Source organism: Parus major, chromosome 12 (assembly GCF_001522545.3).
Source record: "Parus major isolate Abel chromosome 12, Parus_major1.1, whole genome shotgun sequence".
Taxonomy (NCBI): Eukaryota; Metazoa; Chordata; class Aves; order Passeriformes; family Paridae; genus Parus; species Parus major.
The window spans coordinates 7,237,467-7,257,293 of NC_031781.1; the positions used below are offsets into that span (position 1 = coordinate 7,237,467).

The window sequence follows — 19,827 nt, forward strand, 5'->3', positions numbered from 1 at the left end:
ATATGTCTGTCTTCACAACTTCTCATTAAAACTTGACTGAACTGCTCAGTCTGGCATGAGGTACTGTAGAACAGGAGATATTTATTCAGCAGGAATGTGATGTCCAAAATTGTGTTTAGATAGATATGCAATAGAAGAGACATATAAGTGCTTATTTTGTCAATATTTTCCTGCATTTTAAATTCTGAATTGATTAGCAATAGTGGAATTTTCAAATTGTGATGAAAATTACAGCTGTAAAAAATTTATAGGTGCTTTTTCCTCACAAAATAACTCACGTCATCCATTAGTAAATCTAAGTGCTCAAATTAAAAGTGTCCATTTATGGATGGTGTAAGTTAAACGGCAACTTTTTTTTTTTCTTCCCTAAAGTGAACTGATAAATAGGCAAATTCAAAACCTGAAGGCTGAGGATTTCTCAACAAACCTGTCTTGTCTTTCCTCAGTTTTAGCCCAGAGACCCTGCCCTCAGATCAGCTGTGCAGGGGTGGCCTGTCCCCATCCTTGGGGACACTGATGGTCACTTTGCCTTACAGGCCTGGGCTCTGGTTTTTGGGTTTTTTCACTCTTTTCCTCATCATGGTGCATTCACCTAAGAAAGAGATGGTGTGTCCTCAGGGAGGAAGGCAGGGAGCACCAAGGCATGCTAAGGGCAGAGTTTTTAGGAGTGATCAGAGTTTTTAGGAATGATGGGCCAGGAACTCTGCTGCCCCCAGGCCTGGTAGTCTGTATCTCATGCAGAAAATAAAATTACAGGACAAGAGTGTTTGTTTGTAGTGGTGATCTAAAAAGTAACAGATTTAACTTGCAGAAGCAGCAGTTAAATCACTGTGTATAAACCCTTTTCCATTTGTTTTCTGTTTTCCCTAGCTTCTCTGATTTTTTGGTTTATAAAGCAATAAAACACATTTTTGAAGGGGATTTAAAATATCTTTTGGAAAACTTTGAGAGGTCCAGGCCAATTGTTAAAGCTTTGACTGGCTTAGGGCTTCCACCACAGAGCTAAAATTTAATACCTTGCAAGGGGTGTCTGGACACCAATGAAGAAGCAGAGGGAATTACAGAGCACTGTGGCTCTGTGTTCCCACTGGATCACGTTACTGATCAAATGGGCTGTCATTCTGGTTTTCATGGGCTAGTGTTAATTTTTGATGCAGTTAGGATGAAGTTTCTGGTGCTCATTAAGGATGCAGCCCAATGTAGACTCTTAAGCAGAGTAAATAGCTCAAGATAAGCGGGGTTTTCTCTTTTTTTTTTTTCTTTCTTCTCATCCATGTCATTGTTGATGTATTTCATCACTGGGCCCTGGTCTAACCAGCTAAATCCAGCTAGGAATCTAGCCCTTGCCTTGCCATGCAGTAAATGCAGAATAGCAGTCAGTTACACTGTTCATACCAAATAAAGTCCAGATTACCACACAAAAAGGTATTTTACTATGAAGGATGCAGAGAGCTCCTATCTTATGTACCTTAGCTTGAAATTGTATGGCAGGAGCCTTGGCCTATACAGTCACTAATAAAATCTGTAAATGGGCTCTCCAGGGTGTAGTAGAATTGTTGAAAATGAAGAAATGAAGAAACTTGAGTGCTACTTAGGCCAAATGAGTGTATTACAGAGCTCAGAGTTAAAGGGATTAGAGGAAAAGCAAATAAAGGAATTGACACACATTTCCTTCATTTCAGCTTCGAAATGCAATGGTGAACCGAAAAACAGGAAAATTCTCCATGGAAGTGAAGAAGACAGTGGACAAAGGGGTACCATGTCTAAAATACTATTCCAACTAAATGTAAAGCAAGCAGATAGTTTTTAAACTATTTTTAAGGTTGCTATAAATATGGCTCCCTGCAGTATATATATTCTTTTTCACTCGCTGAATGTAAACTTTGCTTCTAATTATATCAGTGACTAACCACTTGATCTTTTATACATTTCTTATAGCAAAGTAACTTCTCCTCTCCTCTTCTGACTTTCTTGTTCTGAATCTAGAAGCGGGTCCTGGTGATGACAAATGACTACTATTATACAGACATCAAGGGTACTCCATTCAGGTAGAGCTGGCCATAATAAATGGACATTTCATCCAACTCGTTGGATTTGTGCTTATACAGAGCTTGTGAACTCATTAAAAGCTCATCATCAAAAGCTGACAATGAAATATCCCTGGACAATGCTGAAAATAGCAAGGAAAAGGAGCCTACCAGCATTCCTTTCAGCTTTTCCAGGGATGGAAAGTTTGTGCAAGCTCACACAGGCAAACTCACAGTGTTTGTCATGGCTTACGTTTCATTGAAAAAATATTCAGTTGAGGTTTACACTGAACGAAAGGCTTTCGCAAGTACTTGGAGAGCTATAAATACTATAATCCATTTAAGTAACTACATCTTGAGCCCCATTTTATTTTTTTTTTCCACAACAAGAATGTAATGTAAAATGAGATAGTATTTCACTTCCAATTTGAGGTTTGGATGTTTTCTTTCTCTGAACTACCTTCAGTGTATTTCTATAACTAAAACCAAGTAAGCCGGTAATTTTGGCATGTATTTTAGGAGGAAAAAAAAAGATAAAAAAGGAGAAGAAAAACAGGTAGCCACTTTAGAAATGCTCATATATGAACTAGAAATAAACTGCTAACAAAAGAGCCCTAACTGTACTTTGCACTTAAGGCAGGAGTTTGGCAGTTGCAATACTCAACTGAAATTTTCTTCAATGGAAGAATTTCACATAACTTGAGCTACATTACCACACAGAGAAACTACAGGCACATTTTCTCTGACCTCTAATGTATCTTCAAATTCACTCATGGGTGGTAATACTTAGTAGGTTTCTTGTTTTGTTTTTATTTTGTGGAGATTTTATTTATTGCTGCTTGTTTTTCTTTGGCACTGGCACTCTTGCACTATTAGGTAAACAGAAATGGGGTTACATACATGGATGTAGTGTGAGTTATGGCTCTGAGAAGAGAAATATAGTTAGGAAAACTGTCCTTTTTCAATATGGTATGTACCTAGTTTCAGGTTGTTGTGTAGATTCAGGAGAACTGCACACTGTAGTGTCAAAGATGTTTTGTGTTCAGCCCTTTCCCAGACTGAGCTGTTGATTGCAGCTTGTGTGCTCTTGGGTTTGGTGCCTCTCCAGGTGCTTCAAATACTAGCCCATGCATTTGCAGTCTTGCTGATTACTGCAGATTGCTAGCTCAAGATAATCCTCTTCAATGAATGGATGAATGGCAGAAGGTGTTCTGTGCTTGTGTTCAATAGCAAGAGGCAGAGGATCCCCCAGCCACTTCAGTAAACTTGGATGTGTTAGATGGTAGACTGAAAACCAGACCAAAGCACAGGGTATAATGTTGAGAATTTATGAAGCTGAAGTTAATACAAAAGAGCTATACTAGCTAAAAATATGAAACACAGAGAAATTACTCCAGGAGGAGACATGATGCTGTTGTCACATTTGAAATTCTTTTCCTCTCAGTAGCTCCATCAATTCCCACACTTCTGTAGCTTCTCAACAGCTTAGTCTGATTTACAAAGAACTGTCTCCTTTATTGTAAGGCCGTAGTCATGTTCAAGGCTCAGCTGAAGAAATCTCATGCTGGGTAAACAGCAGTAAGCTTGGAGGGGCTCATTTATTAGTTTGCCAGGGAATAATGGTTTACTACACCTCTAAGCACACATAAATACAGCCAATTGTTGCAGGCATATCAGTACTGAGACATCATTGAAGCAACTAATTGAACAATAAATATAATTGGTGAGGGTCTGGAAACAAAAAAGTTTAAGTTAATCATAGTACATGAGCTGGAAATGTTAAAAATGAAAATAGCTCTGAATGTCTGCTATTGTTTGCCTCACAGATTTCAAGGTCTGCTTTATTTCTCTGCACAGTTTAGGTGTGGCTCTCTCTAGAGGACATGGAAAATACTTCTTCAGAGGGAATGTAACCGTAGAAGAAGGTAAGGTACCTACCTTCTCATGTAGCTTACACAGTAGTTTTATTGTTAATATGGTAGTTCCTTGTCTGCAGATTCCATAAGGGAATTAGACTTTTTTCTTTAAAAATCATTTACTTCACAGAGTTTTAAGCACAGTCAGACTATTTGTGAATCTTCTTTAGATGGGATCATCCTCCATCCTCCTTACTCATTGTTCCAGAGAACAACTCATAGCCCAGTGTTAATTATTTGTGGTGTTTCTTGAATGAAGTAACCACTAAGAGCACTATAATGGCTGTTGGTTTTGTTCACAGACTATACATTGTGAAGTCTTTCAGAGCTATAACTGGTTCGTGCATTAGGTACAAGGATTTACATGTTAATAGTAGTAGAGGTAGCCAGGGAAAGAACTGCTCTTTGGTTTTGCTTTTTGAGAAGTCCCTGACTAAATGAGTTGAGGAGTCAACGGTGTGTGGTGATAAAATTGTTTGGCAAGAAGGTTTCTAAAGATGAAGGAAGAGTGGAAACATTTCAGAAGGAAAAGTTGAAAATTTTAGAAGCTGCTAAACAAAAAGTGTTTCAATAGAGAAATGCTTTCAGATTTTATGCTGAAGTCTGTATTTCTGATTCTTCTTGTTTAGTCAGTGATGTTAAACAAGACAGTTAATTTCTTCAGGTTTTTGTTCTTCAGCTGTATTTTGGGACATGAATATGTCTTCAGGAGAGATAGTTATAATGAGAAGTTCCTTGAGGTTTGGGTTCCTGCACAGCAGTTACAAAGAGGACACAACAGGAGACTTGGAGCTACTCTCTCCCCAGACTGTTCCCAACATCCTTCTCACCAATGTTCTTTAATGCAGCCACACATCTCAGTCAGTCTGAGTCCCAGGTGCACCCCCAGAAGAGTTAACAGAACCATAACTAACAGTTCCCACTCTTACCTTCACTGATTCTCTCTCACTTCACCTCACTGTCCTCCCCAGGGAGCACAGTTTTAGTTCCAGTTTTGGCTTCCCTGCCCTCCTTAGTCACGGTTACTCTGTTCTTGTTCATTATGTGCTCTGGGGGGTTAAACTGTTGCCTTCTGAACCCTATGTGCTTATTGTCTATTGATAAGTATTTTAAGAGTTTTTTAAATTGCCAAAGTACATTTTTATTGTGCTATGTAACTAATGATATAGTTCTTATTTACAAGGATTTGTGTGACCTGTTGGTACAAAAAACCATTTCTGAATAATCCCATAAATTGCTGCTTGTGTTCATGGCCTGTGTGCTTAGGTTTTGAGGGAATTGTTCTTAATAATTTTTTTCTTTATGAGAGAGGAGAACAACTCTCATGAAATGAGAAGTGTGTATTTTAGCATAAAGAACTTTACTGGCCAAAGAGAACAAGGGAGTATGACCAGGAGTCCATTACCATTTTGCATTTGTCTTTGTTCAAATTGTCTTCTAAACTTTAAATACATTATGTGAGTAACTTGTATAAGTTAAACATATCAGCACAAATTTTTTTTCTTACCTTTTCAGTTTTAGATCTGATTTAACTAGTTTTGACAGTTTGTTAAACCCTAAAGCATATTTGAACATGGTTTACTGTGATTTATTTCATTATGGTAATAATGCACTTCCAAGAAGGGTTTATATTATGGAGTGTATGCAAATAACCATCTGTTACCCAGACTTCTCCCTAAATAACCCATTATTATTCCTGTTACAGGTTTACATGATTTAGAACACCCTGATGTATCATTAGCAGACGAATGGTAAGCCTTAAATAAAGCATGAAATTAGTGTCTGTTGCCCCTCTTGGTTTCATATTGTTTGTGCTTGCAGAGCCCAATCTTTAGTCCAAAGACAAAGAAAGATTGTGCTTGTACATATAACTTTTTCCTGTTTTGACAACGTGTTCACAGGTCCTACTGCAACACTGACTTACACCCTGAGCACCGGCAGATGACTCAGTTAGAAGCAATTAAACGCTACCTCACAGGAAAAGAGCCCCTGCTCCAATGCAAGTACTTTGTTCAATGTGGATTTGCAGGCTTTATCCCAGCTAAAAACTGTCATACTTTACCTTCTACAAAATGCAAAGCTACTTCGTTTAGTATCTCAAATCTGTGATGATTTGAGATAGGATTGCTTAACTGACGTTGCTTTGCAATTTTATTTGGTTTTAAGCTTTTTCTGGGGTATCAATAAAGATATTATTACTTATTAGAATGAATGATGTATTAGTAGTAGTAGTACTAATTATGATACAATTTTTTTACCAAACAATCAAGTTTCTGTTCAGATGGTGTAGCTGTACTATTCAAAATTACCGCTCCATCTGTTTTGATAAATTAAACAAGACTGATGGGAACCAATCCCTGAATTGCACCTCTAAAGAATATACTGGATATTTCATGAGTATTTTAGGGAGGATGCATATGTAATAAGCATTTCTGAACTGGAAATCAGAATAAAAAATTCAGATAGGTGCTTATTCTGTATGTTTGCAGAAATGCAGAGATTTGGTGACTGTTACTAGACATACTAGTATCCTTATGGCATATGCAAACATGAGCATTAGATAGTGTATACATGAAGAATATACATTAAGTGGAGTATCACTGGGTTTTGACTTAAATTGTTGCTAATGCAATGAAATTAGATGTGAAAAACTGCACTGTGGTAAAATACAGTGTAATATTATGTAGTAAATGCTGTAGTGCAAAATGTTTGAATGCATATAACAGATAAAATAAAATGTAAAAAAATATTGTTTAGTCATCTAAAAGAAGTCTTTATATGTACATACATTTACTGATTTTATTGTACTGTGGTAGGTGATAAAGAATTGATCCAGGAAGTTTTGTTTGATGCAGTTGTGAGTGCACCAATTGAAGCTTATTGGACCAGTCTAGCATTGAATAAATCAGAGTAAGTGATCTTCATGTCCATCATTATTCAAGTGTCATGGCTGTATTTTTATTTATTTATGTTAATGATCTGGTGGAATGTCAACAAATAATGATATGCATGAAAATACTATACTAAGTACTTGATCCTAAATACCACCAAATTTGAGTTCAATCTGAAGTGTTTATCTTGCATGGTATGTCATGATGATGAACTGAAAGGTTACCCAATTTCCACAATAAAACTGGTGAAATTGTACCCTAATTGCAATTTATCGTTCTGTGTATTTTTAACAAAGGGTACTTGAGAAATTTAGTGCAAAACTTACCAAAATTATTGATGCAATTGGTATCTTGTCTCAGAATAAATTATATATATAAAACCTAGCACTGCAAATAATTTCTTTAATCCTTGATTTGTTTATTTTCCAGAACTACTTGGGATCCAGATTCCTGTTAGGGAGAGTTAGGAGATTAGTCAGTCCTTTTCAGAGTTTTATCTTCTACTTTATTCATTTATGCTATGATGTACTAAGGTGTTAAGTAACAAGTTTTTATCCATATTAGAGTAAACAGGTGTTAAGCTTAAGTAGGTGTTAAGCTTAGAAGTTTGCGTGAAATACAGTGGTTAAAAGGCAGTTCTAGAGATTATCCCGATTCGATTTTCCTAAATTTCAACCATTTTCTAAAAGTTGAATGAAAAAATACCTTGCTGTACATCATGAACTCCTGAATGAATAAGAGCAACATGATAAGATCTGGTTTATCAAAACATCAGCCAGCCTTCTCTGAGAAGATAAAGATAAGAAATTCTTGCATGCTGATATACTGTGGCCATTGAGAGGTGTAAGGTGTCATCCCACACAGTGAAATAACAGACCCAAAGCACAAGGACAGCTGTGGAATGATGCCAGTGGAAGACTCCTGAAGCCCTTTCAGATTCTTACTTTGCTTCACTGTCTCATTAATGAAACAATAAAATGGCTCTGGTCCCTGGTTTTGTGGTAATGGGACTGAAGTTCTTGCAGCCATACAAGAATTTGTTTTAAAATAGCTTGGTACTGATAACAGTGCAGCAAAAGAGTTCAGTCTGAGCTGCCTGCCATGGTTTTTTTCCAAATTCTAGAGGCTAAAGCCTGTCCTGATGGCAGCTAAGTTTGACACTCCACTGCCTGTTTTAAATCTGTTTGCTTACCTGAGCAATAGTCACACCTATGACTTGAAGCATAAATATAGCACAGAAATGCTGAATGGATTGGGAGTGAGATCTGGAATTCCTGCCCATCTCAGAATCACTATGTCAGTGGTTATTAAATAGTTTATATATAGCTATGCCACACCTCTTTATTCTGTTATTCTGTCCATATAATCCCTTCCTACAAATCCTACAAAATTTATTGTGTTTGGTTTTTCAGGGATTCTTAGTCTAAATAGCATTTCTACATTGCAGACTATTCAAAATCCAGATGACTATAACTTAAAAAATAGAATTTAAAAGTAAATCAATAAACAAGGGAATTATGCTTACAATAATCTTTCTCCAGAAATGTGTACACTTGTGCTTTCTGAGACAGTGATGCAGCTCTGTTTACTGTCTGAAGCATTCTTTGCTTGTGTTCTGCACTGTTTCAGAAACTCTGACAAGGGAGTGGAGGTTGCCTTCCTTGGGACACGGACTGGGCTCTCTCGTATCAACCTGTTTGTGGGCCCAGAACAGCTGACCAACCAGTAAGTAACAAACTCTGCAGGGCAGCCAGATAAGAAAAGAGAGTCAAAAGTTTGTTTTTATGAAGCCCATCTACTGTTTCTTCACACAGAACAAGTTAGAAAGATATCCTAGGATCCCTTAAGTTATTTCTTTGACTGGAACATCTGGAACAATGAACTATTTTACACTTGTAGCCTATAAATTTGCTTTGCCTGCACACATCTCACATCTCTTTTCTTCAGAGAACAGTTATGATCATGCTACACCTTTTACTACACCACCTGAAAACAAATACCTGTAGGCTTTTTCAGGGAGTTTGTGTCATTGTGGAAAATATTTTTGGTGTTGAAATAAAGCCAAGTGGCAGAATTGGACTGGGTGAAAGAGGAGTAAGGAGATCTCATCATAAAAGAGTTTCCCATTTTCCTTGGAGAACATGTAATCTAGTGGAGGTATTATGCATATAAAAGAAAATCTGTGCTTGATGTTCATGATAAATAAATTTGATTGAATATAAAGTTCTATGTGCTTATCTGAGGACAGATATTGTTGTACAAGCAGGTGACATCAACAGTGCTACAATTTGTTACTGTCACACAGAGCTCCAGAACAGCAGACTGGACATTATACTTGTTCTTGCCATAAATTTTCTTCTGTCAACATTCCCTGAAATTATTGAGGAACATAATATTTAGTTGTCCACAACCACCCCCTAGGTAATATTTTGAACATAGACTGTAAAATTACTTTTATTTTTTCACTACCTAGGAGTGAATGCCAGTGGCAACAGGAAAATCTCCAGTGCCTTTTCCACTTTGTGTAGCTCACAGCTCTTATACTGTGCTGAAAAATATATGCTTTTTAGACTAAGCATTTTTATTTGTACAAATCAGTAAAAATAATTTTAGTTGTACTTAGAGGTACTAGTTTTTTGTGCTTTAAATGTCTTTCACAGAAAAAGTTATTGTGTATCACAAATAATTATTAGTAACTAAATTAACTTTTCTGTTGAACAAGTATTATTAGAAAAATTGTTCCAAACCATTTTCTTTTGTAAAAGACTGCATTTTTTTTTGTCTTCCAATGCTAGAAACTATTGTGTGCCATGCAATTAACAACAATTGTTTTCTTTCTCTCTGTTTTATCAAGAGACTTCCTGACAGCTGAAGATAAGGAGAACATTTTTAATGCTGACCATTTTCCACTCTGGTACAGAAGAGCTGCTGAACAAATACCTGGGAGTTTTGTCTACTCAATCCCATTCAGCACAGGTCTGGCATTTGTCATTCCCTAAATTCTGAACCATGCACGCTGCTGAAAGGATCCCAAGTGTGTCAGTACAGTGGGGTTTGGAGCTAATCTCAAATATTGATCTGAAATAGCCATTGAAATTTGCAGCTACTCCACTGGTCCTTTGACCAGGTGTGTCTTTCAGGGGGCTGCAAGTGAAACCCCAAGATGTGCTGTGACACTTTTCATTTAATATTTGCACAGGTAGAATTATATTTTAACAAGTGCTTTAAGCAGGTCAAGCCCAACATAGTAAATGTCCACATTACTGGAAAGCCCTGCCAGTTGTCACCTTCACTGTCCCTTTTGGCAGGGGAGGCAAAACCTGATGAATCATTTCAGTGTTTTAAGCTTTTTTTTTTTTTGGTGTGCTGGGGAATTTAAAATGGCTGTGACAGTATGTTCTGTGCATATGTGATGTTCCCTGTTTTATTTACTGAACACTATAGCCACATAGACTGTTATCTAAAATCAGGGAAAAAAAAACTCAATTTCCTCATTATCCAATACATTGTTTAAATATTTTTTTTCCCCCTTAATACACCCCACAGAAACTGCCAACAAGAGCAATGTGGTGACAGCCAGTACTGCTATTCAGCTTCTGGATGACAGGAAATCTCCAGTGGTTGCAGGTACAGTTGTTGTAGTTTATTTGTTTTGTTAATTTTTTAAAATCAGTTTAGGAGTTCCTCACTTTCTCTTTTGGGTTAGCAGGTGTAGATATCCAATCTTGTAAAAGGAGATAGAGAAGGATGCAGCTGCACTTCTAAGATATAAATGGATGACTAAGTGTAGAGAGCATTTAATGCTTCCTCTCCCCAAGAACTTGATCCTTTAGTAATTTACTCTCAAACCTCCCTGTCAACTATTGAGTTTCACTTTATGGAAACAGCCATTATCTGTAAAGCATTTTTGTAGACACAATTCTATATCATCCTAAAACAGATTATATTATGATAAGGAAAAAGAAATATAAGAAAGGACTATCTGTTGTGTAAATGTTCCACCCAGGCTTCAAGTCTGAAAATTCTGTGCTGTAACAGGATTGTTTTATAACAGGATAAAATGTGGTGATTTTGTCTAGATTATCAGAGATGTGATTTGTTCAGAGCACAGAAATTGAATAACAAAGATCTACTGTCAGCCAAGAGTATAATAGTACCTAAAGACTGAAAGGTGAAGTGTGACAACTACAGAATAGAGATAAAACAAACTGATTTTAAAATGAGAATAAGTACTTTTGAAGTTGTTGGATGTTTTAACTTTGTTGAACATCCAACTGTTATTATTGGATGTTCCTCACTCAAGTTCAGATGCTTATCTGACCAGTTTTTCTCTAGTTCCCAATGGTTACTGACTTTGAAGAAGGAAAGAATTTTGATAAATCTTATGATTTATTTTGCCAGAAACCAAACTCTCTTATCTCAAGAAAAATGACATACCTACCACAAAATCAAGAACCCCCTTACTTTTTCTTGTATTTAAAATACTATTAAAAATGCAGTGAATACAATACTGAAATAACAAGAATGTGCCAGAAAAACAGAAAATCTCAAATATGTTTCCTCAAACACAGAATATTTCCACTGATAAGAAAAGATTTTAGAAAGTCAATAGGAAAGCAGCTTTCTGATTCCAATCTACAAAATCCATTCTTCAGAAATTATTGAACTCTTCTATAGCATTTCATGAAATCTTAATTTTGACTTCATGTTAAAGCATAAAGCAGCATGCTTTTAAACTAAAGTCAATGCAGATACCTGCAAAGTGCTGAAGATGTAATTGAGAGTTTTCACTGTACAAGGAAGAAGGTTGAATGTTATTTCTAGAATGCTCTGTTGTTTGGAGGTAGCAAAAGTTTCACCATGAACTTTTACATCATCTCCAAACTGTGTACTGTTAATAGGCAACCTGACATTTCTTATTTTCTCACAAGTATTGGCAATTTGGTATTGACTTTGAGGAGGTATCACATGTAATTACTTCTAATACACTGTCAACAAGTTTTGGGGTTGTTAATTTTTCAGTAATTGTAAAAGAGAATAGCAGGTATTGCTTCCATTCTGCCAATAATTCTGTTTATTATTGAACATTTAAAATTGTTTGGATCCCATAATTTCTATCTAAAATAAACATAGGGTCTTGAAAGCTTTTTAATGTCAAAGCATGTAGAAGAGTTCCATGGCATCTGTAAAAGCATAATGCCACGAAAGGTAAGAGCAGTGTGCCTACACTCTGAAACACATCAGTGTTTTTTTTATTTCTAGTTCTGTAAACTTTAAAAACTGTGTGCTAGATATTTCTTTTTTACAATATGAAGTATTTTTAAGGGTTTATTTTGAATAATTTTTCCTTTCCCTCTTGTATGGCTGCATGTACTCAGGTAATTTTCTTTTTGGGGGGAAGCCACCTTGGGTCTGTACAAACTTTTTTCTACGAAAGTATCACTCACCCAGCTCAGAGACAAATAAGTATATGCACTGTTCTTGTTCTCATTAAGATCATGAATGGGACATGTCAGTCCTAATTTCCCTCAGAAGACTTTCAAGAAAGTGCCCAGCATCTAGTTCAATTTTTAGGTTTTATTATAAGGCTGACAATATCCTATGTTAAGCAAAATGGATTTGGAGGCAGAAACTGGAGCAGTGATAAAATGGAGAAGTTTGAAGTTTTTATTCGCCAGACTTGGGAGACTAAAGTAAGATTATGGGTAATGTTTTCAAATATCTCCATTGGAGTTCAAATTTGGCCAAAACATCTCATTTTAATTTGTGTGAAGTAAGTATTGCTTATCCCCATTTGGTCTGAGTAGATTACAGTAAGCAGCAGGACGGGATACACATTTCATGTTAAATCACCCTGTTCCCTAGAGGGATTTGACTGAAAATTAAGCTGTGCCAGAATGTTGTTTATTACAGATCACTACAAGAGTTTAAATCTGGCAGAAAGAAACAAGAATATTGTTATAAAATGGAAACTCAAGTTATTCCTGCCCATAAGAGGGGAAAAAAGGAAGAAAACCAACTCTTACTGCAAAATCCATAGAGTGGGTTTTGGGTTTTTTGTTTTATTTTGGGGGTTTTTTTGTTGGTTTTTTTGTTGTTTTTTTTTTTTTTTGTTGCAGTTGTTTGTTTGTAGTGGGATTTTTATTGTTTGTTGTTATCAGGGGTTTGTTTTTTTTATTTAGAAACCCATCACTTATGACAGATTTCATATGAAAGTCTAAGGCTTATTGCAAATATCAAAGACTCAACTGTATAAAACAGACAAAAAATCCTGAAGTCAGTGAGTCTGCAGACTGTTTTTACAGAACAATTGTATTGCTGCTGTTTCACCATCTGTACCTACTAATACCAGCTCCCTGTCAGAATGTCTTTGCTTCTTGGCAAAAAGCCCATGTCATTTTTTTCTAAAACCTCTCCTGCTTCTTCCAATTGAGACTGTGATTTTTTTGTTTGTTTGTTTACTTGAATGCAAATTTCTATAGAAGGTGTGCAGATAAATCTTTTATATAATTGTAGTGGCATCATATTTACAGCTGTGTGTAGAGTGTTCAGTTCAGTTGCAGGAGGGAAGTGACAGTACTACTGCAGGCAGGGCTTTCTTTAGATTTAAACACATTTATGCTCAAAATTATTTTAGCTGAGTGGTTTCTGTCATCATATCTTCTATATCAAGATTACATTGAAATGTTGAGCATCTTCAAATTGCCCCAGTTACACTGTGAAGAGTAAAAGATGGTGGAGTTTTCTTTCCTTCTTAACAAGAACTAAAAATAGGAGAATGACCCCAGACCCGTCTTGAAATTTAGGGGGCTTCCTGGAATATTAGTATTCCTCTGGGCAGCAAAGATGAAGCTAATATAGAATATCTGAATTTAGATACTGATTTAGCTATTAAAATTGAGGCATGTTAAGATGGAACTGTGTTTTATGGTGCTCATGTGAAGGACAGTACATTTCTGCTAAATGTTGGTAGAATTCAGCATTCCAGTCTTGTATTTGAGATTGTGTAAGGAGTTGGATGTTGACTTTCAAGTAGCAAACATTTGGGCATCTGGATGAGTGCAGCATAGGATTTCTGTGTGCTATGTATGTGTTTATTTCCATTTTTTGGTAAGAGATGATGGTTTCATCATTATGATTTTGTTAAAAATTTACTAAAGGTACTGCTCACCTAGAAATTCTGAACAAGTTATGGGGATGGAAGTAGACAAACAAGAGTCATCATGGAGCAAAGCAGGGTCTAAAAGCAGAAAAATTGCTTTCTTGAGATTTTGAGAGAGTTGACAAAACATGTGAACCCTCAAAAATGCACTTCCCTGTTGAGGCATTTTAGTTCAAAACCTGCAGTACAATGTAGGACCTTAAAAGCCCCTCTTGTTGAAAGAGGCCATCACTGTTCACAGAAAACATAAAAATTAACCCCTTGGTATGTTTAATTAAATGCAACAGTACTGACATAACCTTCTTAGGGAAAAGAAAATATATTAAAGAATGCTGAATAAAATGTCTGATGAAAGTTGTCAAGTCCTCTTAAGTTTTCTTCATTGAACAAGTGGAACCTGGATTTCAGGCCTCATAGGAAAAGTCCATAACAGGCTTAGTAAAAAACTCTGGACACTGGGTCAGAAGGAACAATTAAATCACACACAGCCAAAGTCTTTAGACTCACTGACACTGGAAACTTAGAGTTTGAAGGAGGTGAGGAGAAATATTCCATTTTTGTTTAATGTAAGGCTGCTTAGAAAAGCTGAAGTTACAATTTCATATAAATTTAATTTCTAATAAAAATGAATAAAAATTAATTTTTGTAATATTTTTTGCCTCTTTTTATGCAGACCACTAAAATAAATGAATTTTAGAGGCTGGACTTGATCTCTTAAGCTCATCTAGTCCAATCCTAGTGGACTAGATCTTGAGAGAATCTGAGCTGCAGCTGATTACCCAGAACTGTGTCCAGTAACATCTTAAATGTTTCCCAGGCTGAGAGGCCATGCCCTCTGTGGCTGTGTTATATTAGATGGAAATAGATAGAAAAACAGGTGGAGTTCTATAACTGTTGCCACCAATTGTTGAAAATGTAGAATTGCAAAACTGTTTTGTTTCTATGGTACCTAAGTGCAAGCAAGGAATATCTAAGGAAGGATTTTCTGCCCTTTTTTTTTTATTTTGGTCAGTTTTGTACTGGACTTCCTATTTATTAAAGTTGAAATTAGAAGATAGAAAACACTAAATGAGCTCTCCTTGCACATGCCCTTCTGTGGCCTGTCAATTCAAATCAAGTAGTAGCAGCATTTGTTTGTTTTAAAGATAAAAAGCTTTATCAGTATTTCAGATTTGTAGTTTTTGAAAATGAGCAAGTCTTCAATTCTTTATGTCAGCTAAACTCAAATTCTATACTAAGAGAAAATCACTGTAGCTAAATTATTGAGAAATGAAAGTATTCCAGTTGTGTGAGGGTGAAGGCAAGTTTACAATCATTTCCTATCAAAGAGGGGTGATTACCTGGGATGGGCATTTCAGCATTGCCATAGCTCTGACTCTACCCTTTATCATCCTTTGTATCTGGTATAGGAGGTGTTACTGAAACTGAAGCCAAGGCAGTCCTCTTCTATTCACTGACAGTGGGATTTAAATGCTCTTACCAAAATACTCATTATGCAAACAAGAATATTATGTTTTATTCTCCCAAAGAAATCATTCCAAGTAATGCCATGATCCAGTATTTAACTTTTCCAGTATTTAACTTTTCAAACTTGATCCTTTATTTTTATAACCAGCCCATATACAAATTCAAGGATTTTTTTCACCAAACCCTGGTTAGAGAAAGATTTTTTTGCTAGTGACCTCATCCATTGCTTTCTTTGTTCTCCCTTTTATATAACTTTGAAATACAATTTTAGTATAACAATAAATTTAGTTATTTCATGTTAAATATTCCTAGTCAAAATGCTGAAAGGCCTCAGGTATTTTGAATGAATCAGCTTGAAGATTTAGAATCTTTTTCTAGGTCTGTATTCATAAGCTAAGCAAAGAAATAGTAAGGACTTAATTTAATCACTGATTTGTTAAAAATGACACACAATTTTGAATGACTCTATTCTGGCCAGAGGAAAGTGACTCTGATGATCCAGCTGTTTAAGATAGTCAAACAGTGCCTTGAAATTAGGAAAGATCCGAAATCTCATATTACTTTTAAAATACAAATCAGTCATATTGAGGCTGGTCACACTTCAGGTATTCATTCTTCCTGCTTAGATCAGACTCTCCAGGAGAGCAATTTAAAAGGAAAATTTGTGAATATATCAGTTTTGCTGTAGCTGAGACTTCTGCTGATCTAAGCTCTAAGTATGGAAGATTCTTTTAAAAACTCATGGAGGAAAATGTGCACCTTATTTCTGAAAATATATACCTTTTTGACACAAAAATATTTGGTTTCCACCCCCTTTTCTCTTTATTTTTTTTTTTTTGGTGTGTTAATATTTGTATTCACATGACCTAAACTAGGTTTTTTTTTTAAGTGAATTTAACCTGGGTTTACATGCACATCTCTCTTGTAACAAAGTGACTCTCAAGTACTTAACCAAAAGTAATTTGAACTATTGATATTTCTAGAAGTGACACAGATACTGTAAAAGTTTCATAAATACTGAAATCTGCTGATGTTACGGTTGTACATAGAGCAAATATATCTGCTCTGTTCTTCTTGGACTTTTTATTCCTATTTTTTCTCACATGTATTGCTTTCCTATTATTATTAAGAACATTCAGGCAAATTTCAATGCCATATAGAGTCCTTAAAATTTATGATGCCATCTATAAAACTGCATTTTAATATGAAGGCCTAGGGGAAAATGAATATGTCATCATAATGACACACCAACCAAATTTTTGAGGCACTCTAAAATAGATGTTTTCCTTGTCAGGCAAGAGAGTGATTTACCTAATCTTTACTCCCCATTATAAGCCACAGAATATTATATTCAGCAGTAGCGTTTAGCAAATCCCTCAAAATGTTTTTCATGCTTTGGTAGAAAACCACAATTTTATGTTTTTCTAGAGTTTCTTGTTCATTTTGAATATTGTTTTTGTATTCATAAATCTAATATTGGTACACAGACTCATGTTTCCAGCTTCAGGAAAACTGAGATGTGTATTTGTACAGCCTAACATTAAGCAACTCACATGGAGCTGGGAGCCATTGCTTGGGAATGATGGTTTGGAGGAAAAATGTGGGGAGAGGTAAACTCTTCCCCTGGATGCTTTGGAGATGTGGTGAAGTACTGTCCCTTTCCATTGGCTGAGCAGGGAAGCTGAAGTTAGTGACATATTCAAAATTCAGATCTTTACATTCATTTGCATCTGTTCTCAGTTCATTTCACCACACAGAATCTGTGTGTTGAATGGTTTAATAGTGTTTTTCCTTTTTTTGAGGTAGTTCTCTGCTGGTGTTAACTTGAGAATTTAATCTCTATTTATCTCATTCTTGGGCTTTTCTCACCCCTTGTTCTTAGAGTATCCAGGACTTTGACAGAGGCATCCCAACTTGTTTAATATTAATATGTATAGTAAATGGCAGAGAGCATCTGCTCTTTGCTTCTGCACTTCTGCTTTGCTGTTGGGATTTGTTGGTTGGTGGGTTGGGTTTCAGTTCTACATAATTTGAGGAGGAGGAAGATCCTTGTGATCTAATAGCATTCAGATTCTAGGGGCATTTTGCTAAAGAATTCTGCTGCCAGAAAAATAAATCCCTGATTGCAGATCAAGCAGAACAAGGCAGCAGGCGAGCTGCTGGGTCCTTTGCATAACTGCAAATAATGCTGTGCAAGGTTGAAGCTGCAATCATAAACATGAATAAATTCCTATCATTTTAAAACCCAAAGACTGATTAATTAATTTTCCCTTCAGTGGACTATATTTCCAAACATCAACAGTGTTTTCTCATGTTTTTTATCTTGAAATGACGATGACACCTTTTCAAAAAATTTGAGCACGTAGTATACATAGCCCTAAAACATGGAGGGATCCCTCTGCAATCAGTACCACTGGAGAAAGGAGTCAAGTTTGTATTTGTTGGTTTGTTTATTATGGGCTTTTGATTCCTACACCTTCTCCCTCTCCTGTTGTGGTTTACTGTGGCTGGTGTTGCTGCCCATTTTCCCTGATCTGGGGAGCATGCAGCCACATTTCAGGTAATATAAACTCAGGACATACCAAGATTGTGGTTATTATCCAAATTAAACATATCCAGGTTATAAAAGTAGTCATCCTTTCTGGATGCTTGACTAAAGCCTGCGTGTTCTTGTCTCCTGGGCAGGAAAGACAGATTGTTGTAATGGTTATTATTTTCCTGTTAATTGTTCATGAGAGATAAGCTGTGTGTAGTGTCACTAAATGTGCTACTCTGATATTCAGGAAGAGGGAGACAGATTTTGTTTGGACATTGTATTACTAGAAAATAATGAAGCTGAATTTTGATTGACTTTTTGCAAGTGCTCAATGGAAAGACAAATATGGCAAGCAATTATGTTTAAACTTAAACTTTGTGTCTTTCAATATTGGTAATTTTCTGTTAAGAACATGGATGTATCATAGTCTTCAATTTTTGTTCTAAAATGAAATTTTAGAAAGTTTTTCTGCAAACAAAGCAATATAGTGAGCCTTGATAAGAAAGACAGGAATGCAACAATATGTGTGCTTTCCCTGTCCTTGCAAATGCCTTGCAGAGTGGCATGTCCTGATATTTTGTTGGCTTTCAGCAGGAAGAGTGTTTTCACAGAGATTAGAAAAAATACTGTGTTTGCTATAATACTCTCATGAGATTGCTGGAAGGACAACAAAGCTTTCTCAGGATCCTTTATCTGAAAAATAAATCTGTGCAGACAAATAATTTCAGTGGCAGATGTCCATTGCTAAGCTTTATAAATTAAGGGCAGTGCTTTTGGGGTTTCCCTATATTCAGTCTTCCACTTGTAGTCAATAATTTTTATGGACAACAAATTGTGGCTTTTATCTCTGTTTATCAGTAGCTGAAAATTGCTTCCTCTACTGAAAAATAATTATTTTACCTTTATTAAATAATTGAATCAATACTTTTCTCTGTTCATTTTCTGCTATTACCTTATCTTTAGAAATGTCTGAATTTGTTAATTGCAAACATTTTTACTGTGGTAACCATAATAAACACTAAATGGAAAATTTCCCTGCGATTTTTTTTCCTTTTTTTTTGTTTGTTTGTTTGTTTTATTTGTTTGGTTGTTATTTTTTTTTCCTTTGGCAAACAGCACGTTAGAAAGTATAGCACCAGATTTTGCATGGATTAGCTCTCTCTGTTCCCAGAGCAGAGGGAACTAATGGAAATATTTAATACTTTGCTTTTTGGCAGAACTCCATATCAATTTACAGCCTAGTGTGTGCATGAAAATCCCCAAAGCATCTTCAGTGTGACTCAGAACGAGTTTCTTTAAATGTTGTTGTGCCCTTCATTGACTCTTCCTCACCTTTTTCTTTTTTCCTTCTGCTTTTTTTTAAGTATATGAATGATGATACAATGAGGAAAGTCTGTTTTTGGTGCTAGGACTGCCTTTTTAAGGACTAGGAAGATGTTCTGGTTTATTCCTGACTAGGAAATACCAAGCCTGATTCTTGTTTTTCTTTTGCTTGAAAATAGCAGGAGTGTGAAGTGATTTGTGATGGAAGCTGTGCTGCTGTGTCTGAGCCTGTCAGAAACATTGAGGGTGAAATCTCTCTGGAAGTTGGAAGTTTATTAGCTTTCATCTCAGGATCTACACTTTGAATACAACTGTGCTGATTTTAGGTCTTTGCTGTGGAAAAAGAGTGATTTGGCATAGCCCCAAACCCATTTTTGGGCCAATAGGCAGTAAGATCCAATCCTATCTTACTTTCATCTTCTGTATCTGAAAAACAGTGTTTTGCTTTGCAAAATGTTATGGCAGTAAATGGATAAAAGAGTGAAAAAATGTAGATTTACATATT

At 35.9% G+C, this 19,827-nt stretch overlaps 1 protein-coding gene across 5 annotated transcripts in view; it reads left to right on the forward strand.

Annotated features, from left to right (window-relative positions):
* CACNA2D3 (calcium voltage-gated channel auxiliary subunit alpha2delta 3) overlaps positions 1-19,827 on the forward strand; it is a 385,680-nt gene that overhangs the window by 295,832 nt on the left and 70,021 nt on the right. For all 5 annotated transcript variants that reach the window (XR_001523933.2, XM_015641179.3, XM_015641181.3 and 2 more), the window contains 9 exons: positions 1,683-1,754; positions 1,987-2,048; positions 3,885-3,952; positions 5,649-5,694; positions 5,845-5,942; positions 6,760-6,853; positions 8,464-8,559; positions 9,689-9,810; positions 10,381-10,461. Coding sequence is in view for 4 of the 5 variants with exons in the window: in XM_015641179.3 (XP_015496665.1) it covers positions 1,683-1,754; positions 1,987-2,048; positions 3,885-3,952; positions 5,649-5,694; positions 5,845-5,942; positions 6,760-6,853; positions 8,464-8,559; positions 9,689-9,810; positions 10,381-10,461 (739 nt within the window). In the remaining variant the exon portion in view is untranslated. The remainder of the gene's footprint in view (positions 1-1,682; positions 1,755-1,986; positions 2,049-3,884; positions 3,953-5,648; positions 5,695-5,844; positions 5,943-6,759; positions 6,854-8,463; positions 8,560-9,688; positions 9,811-10,380; positions 10,462-19,827) is intronic.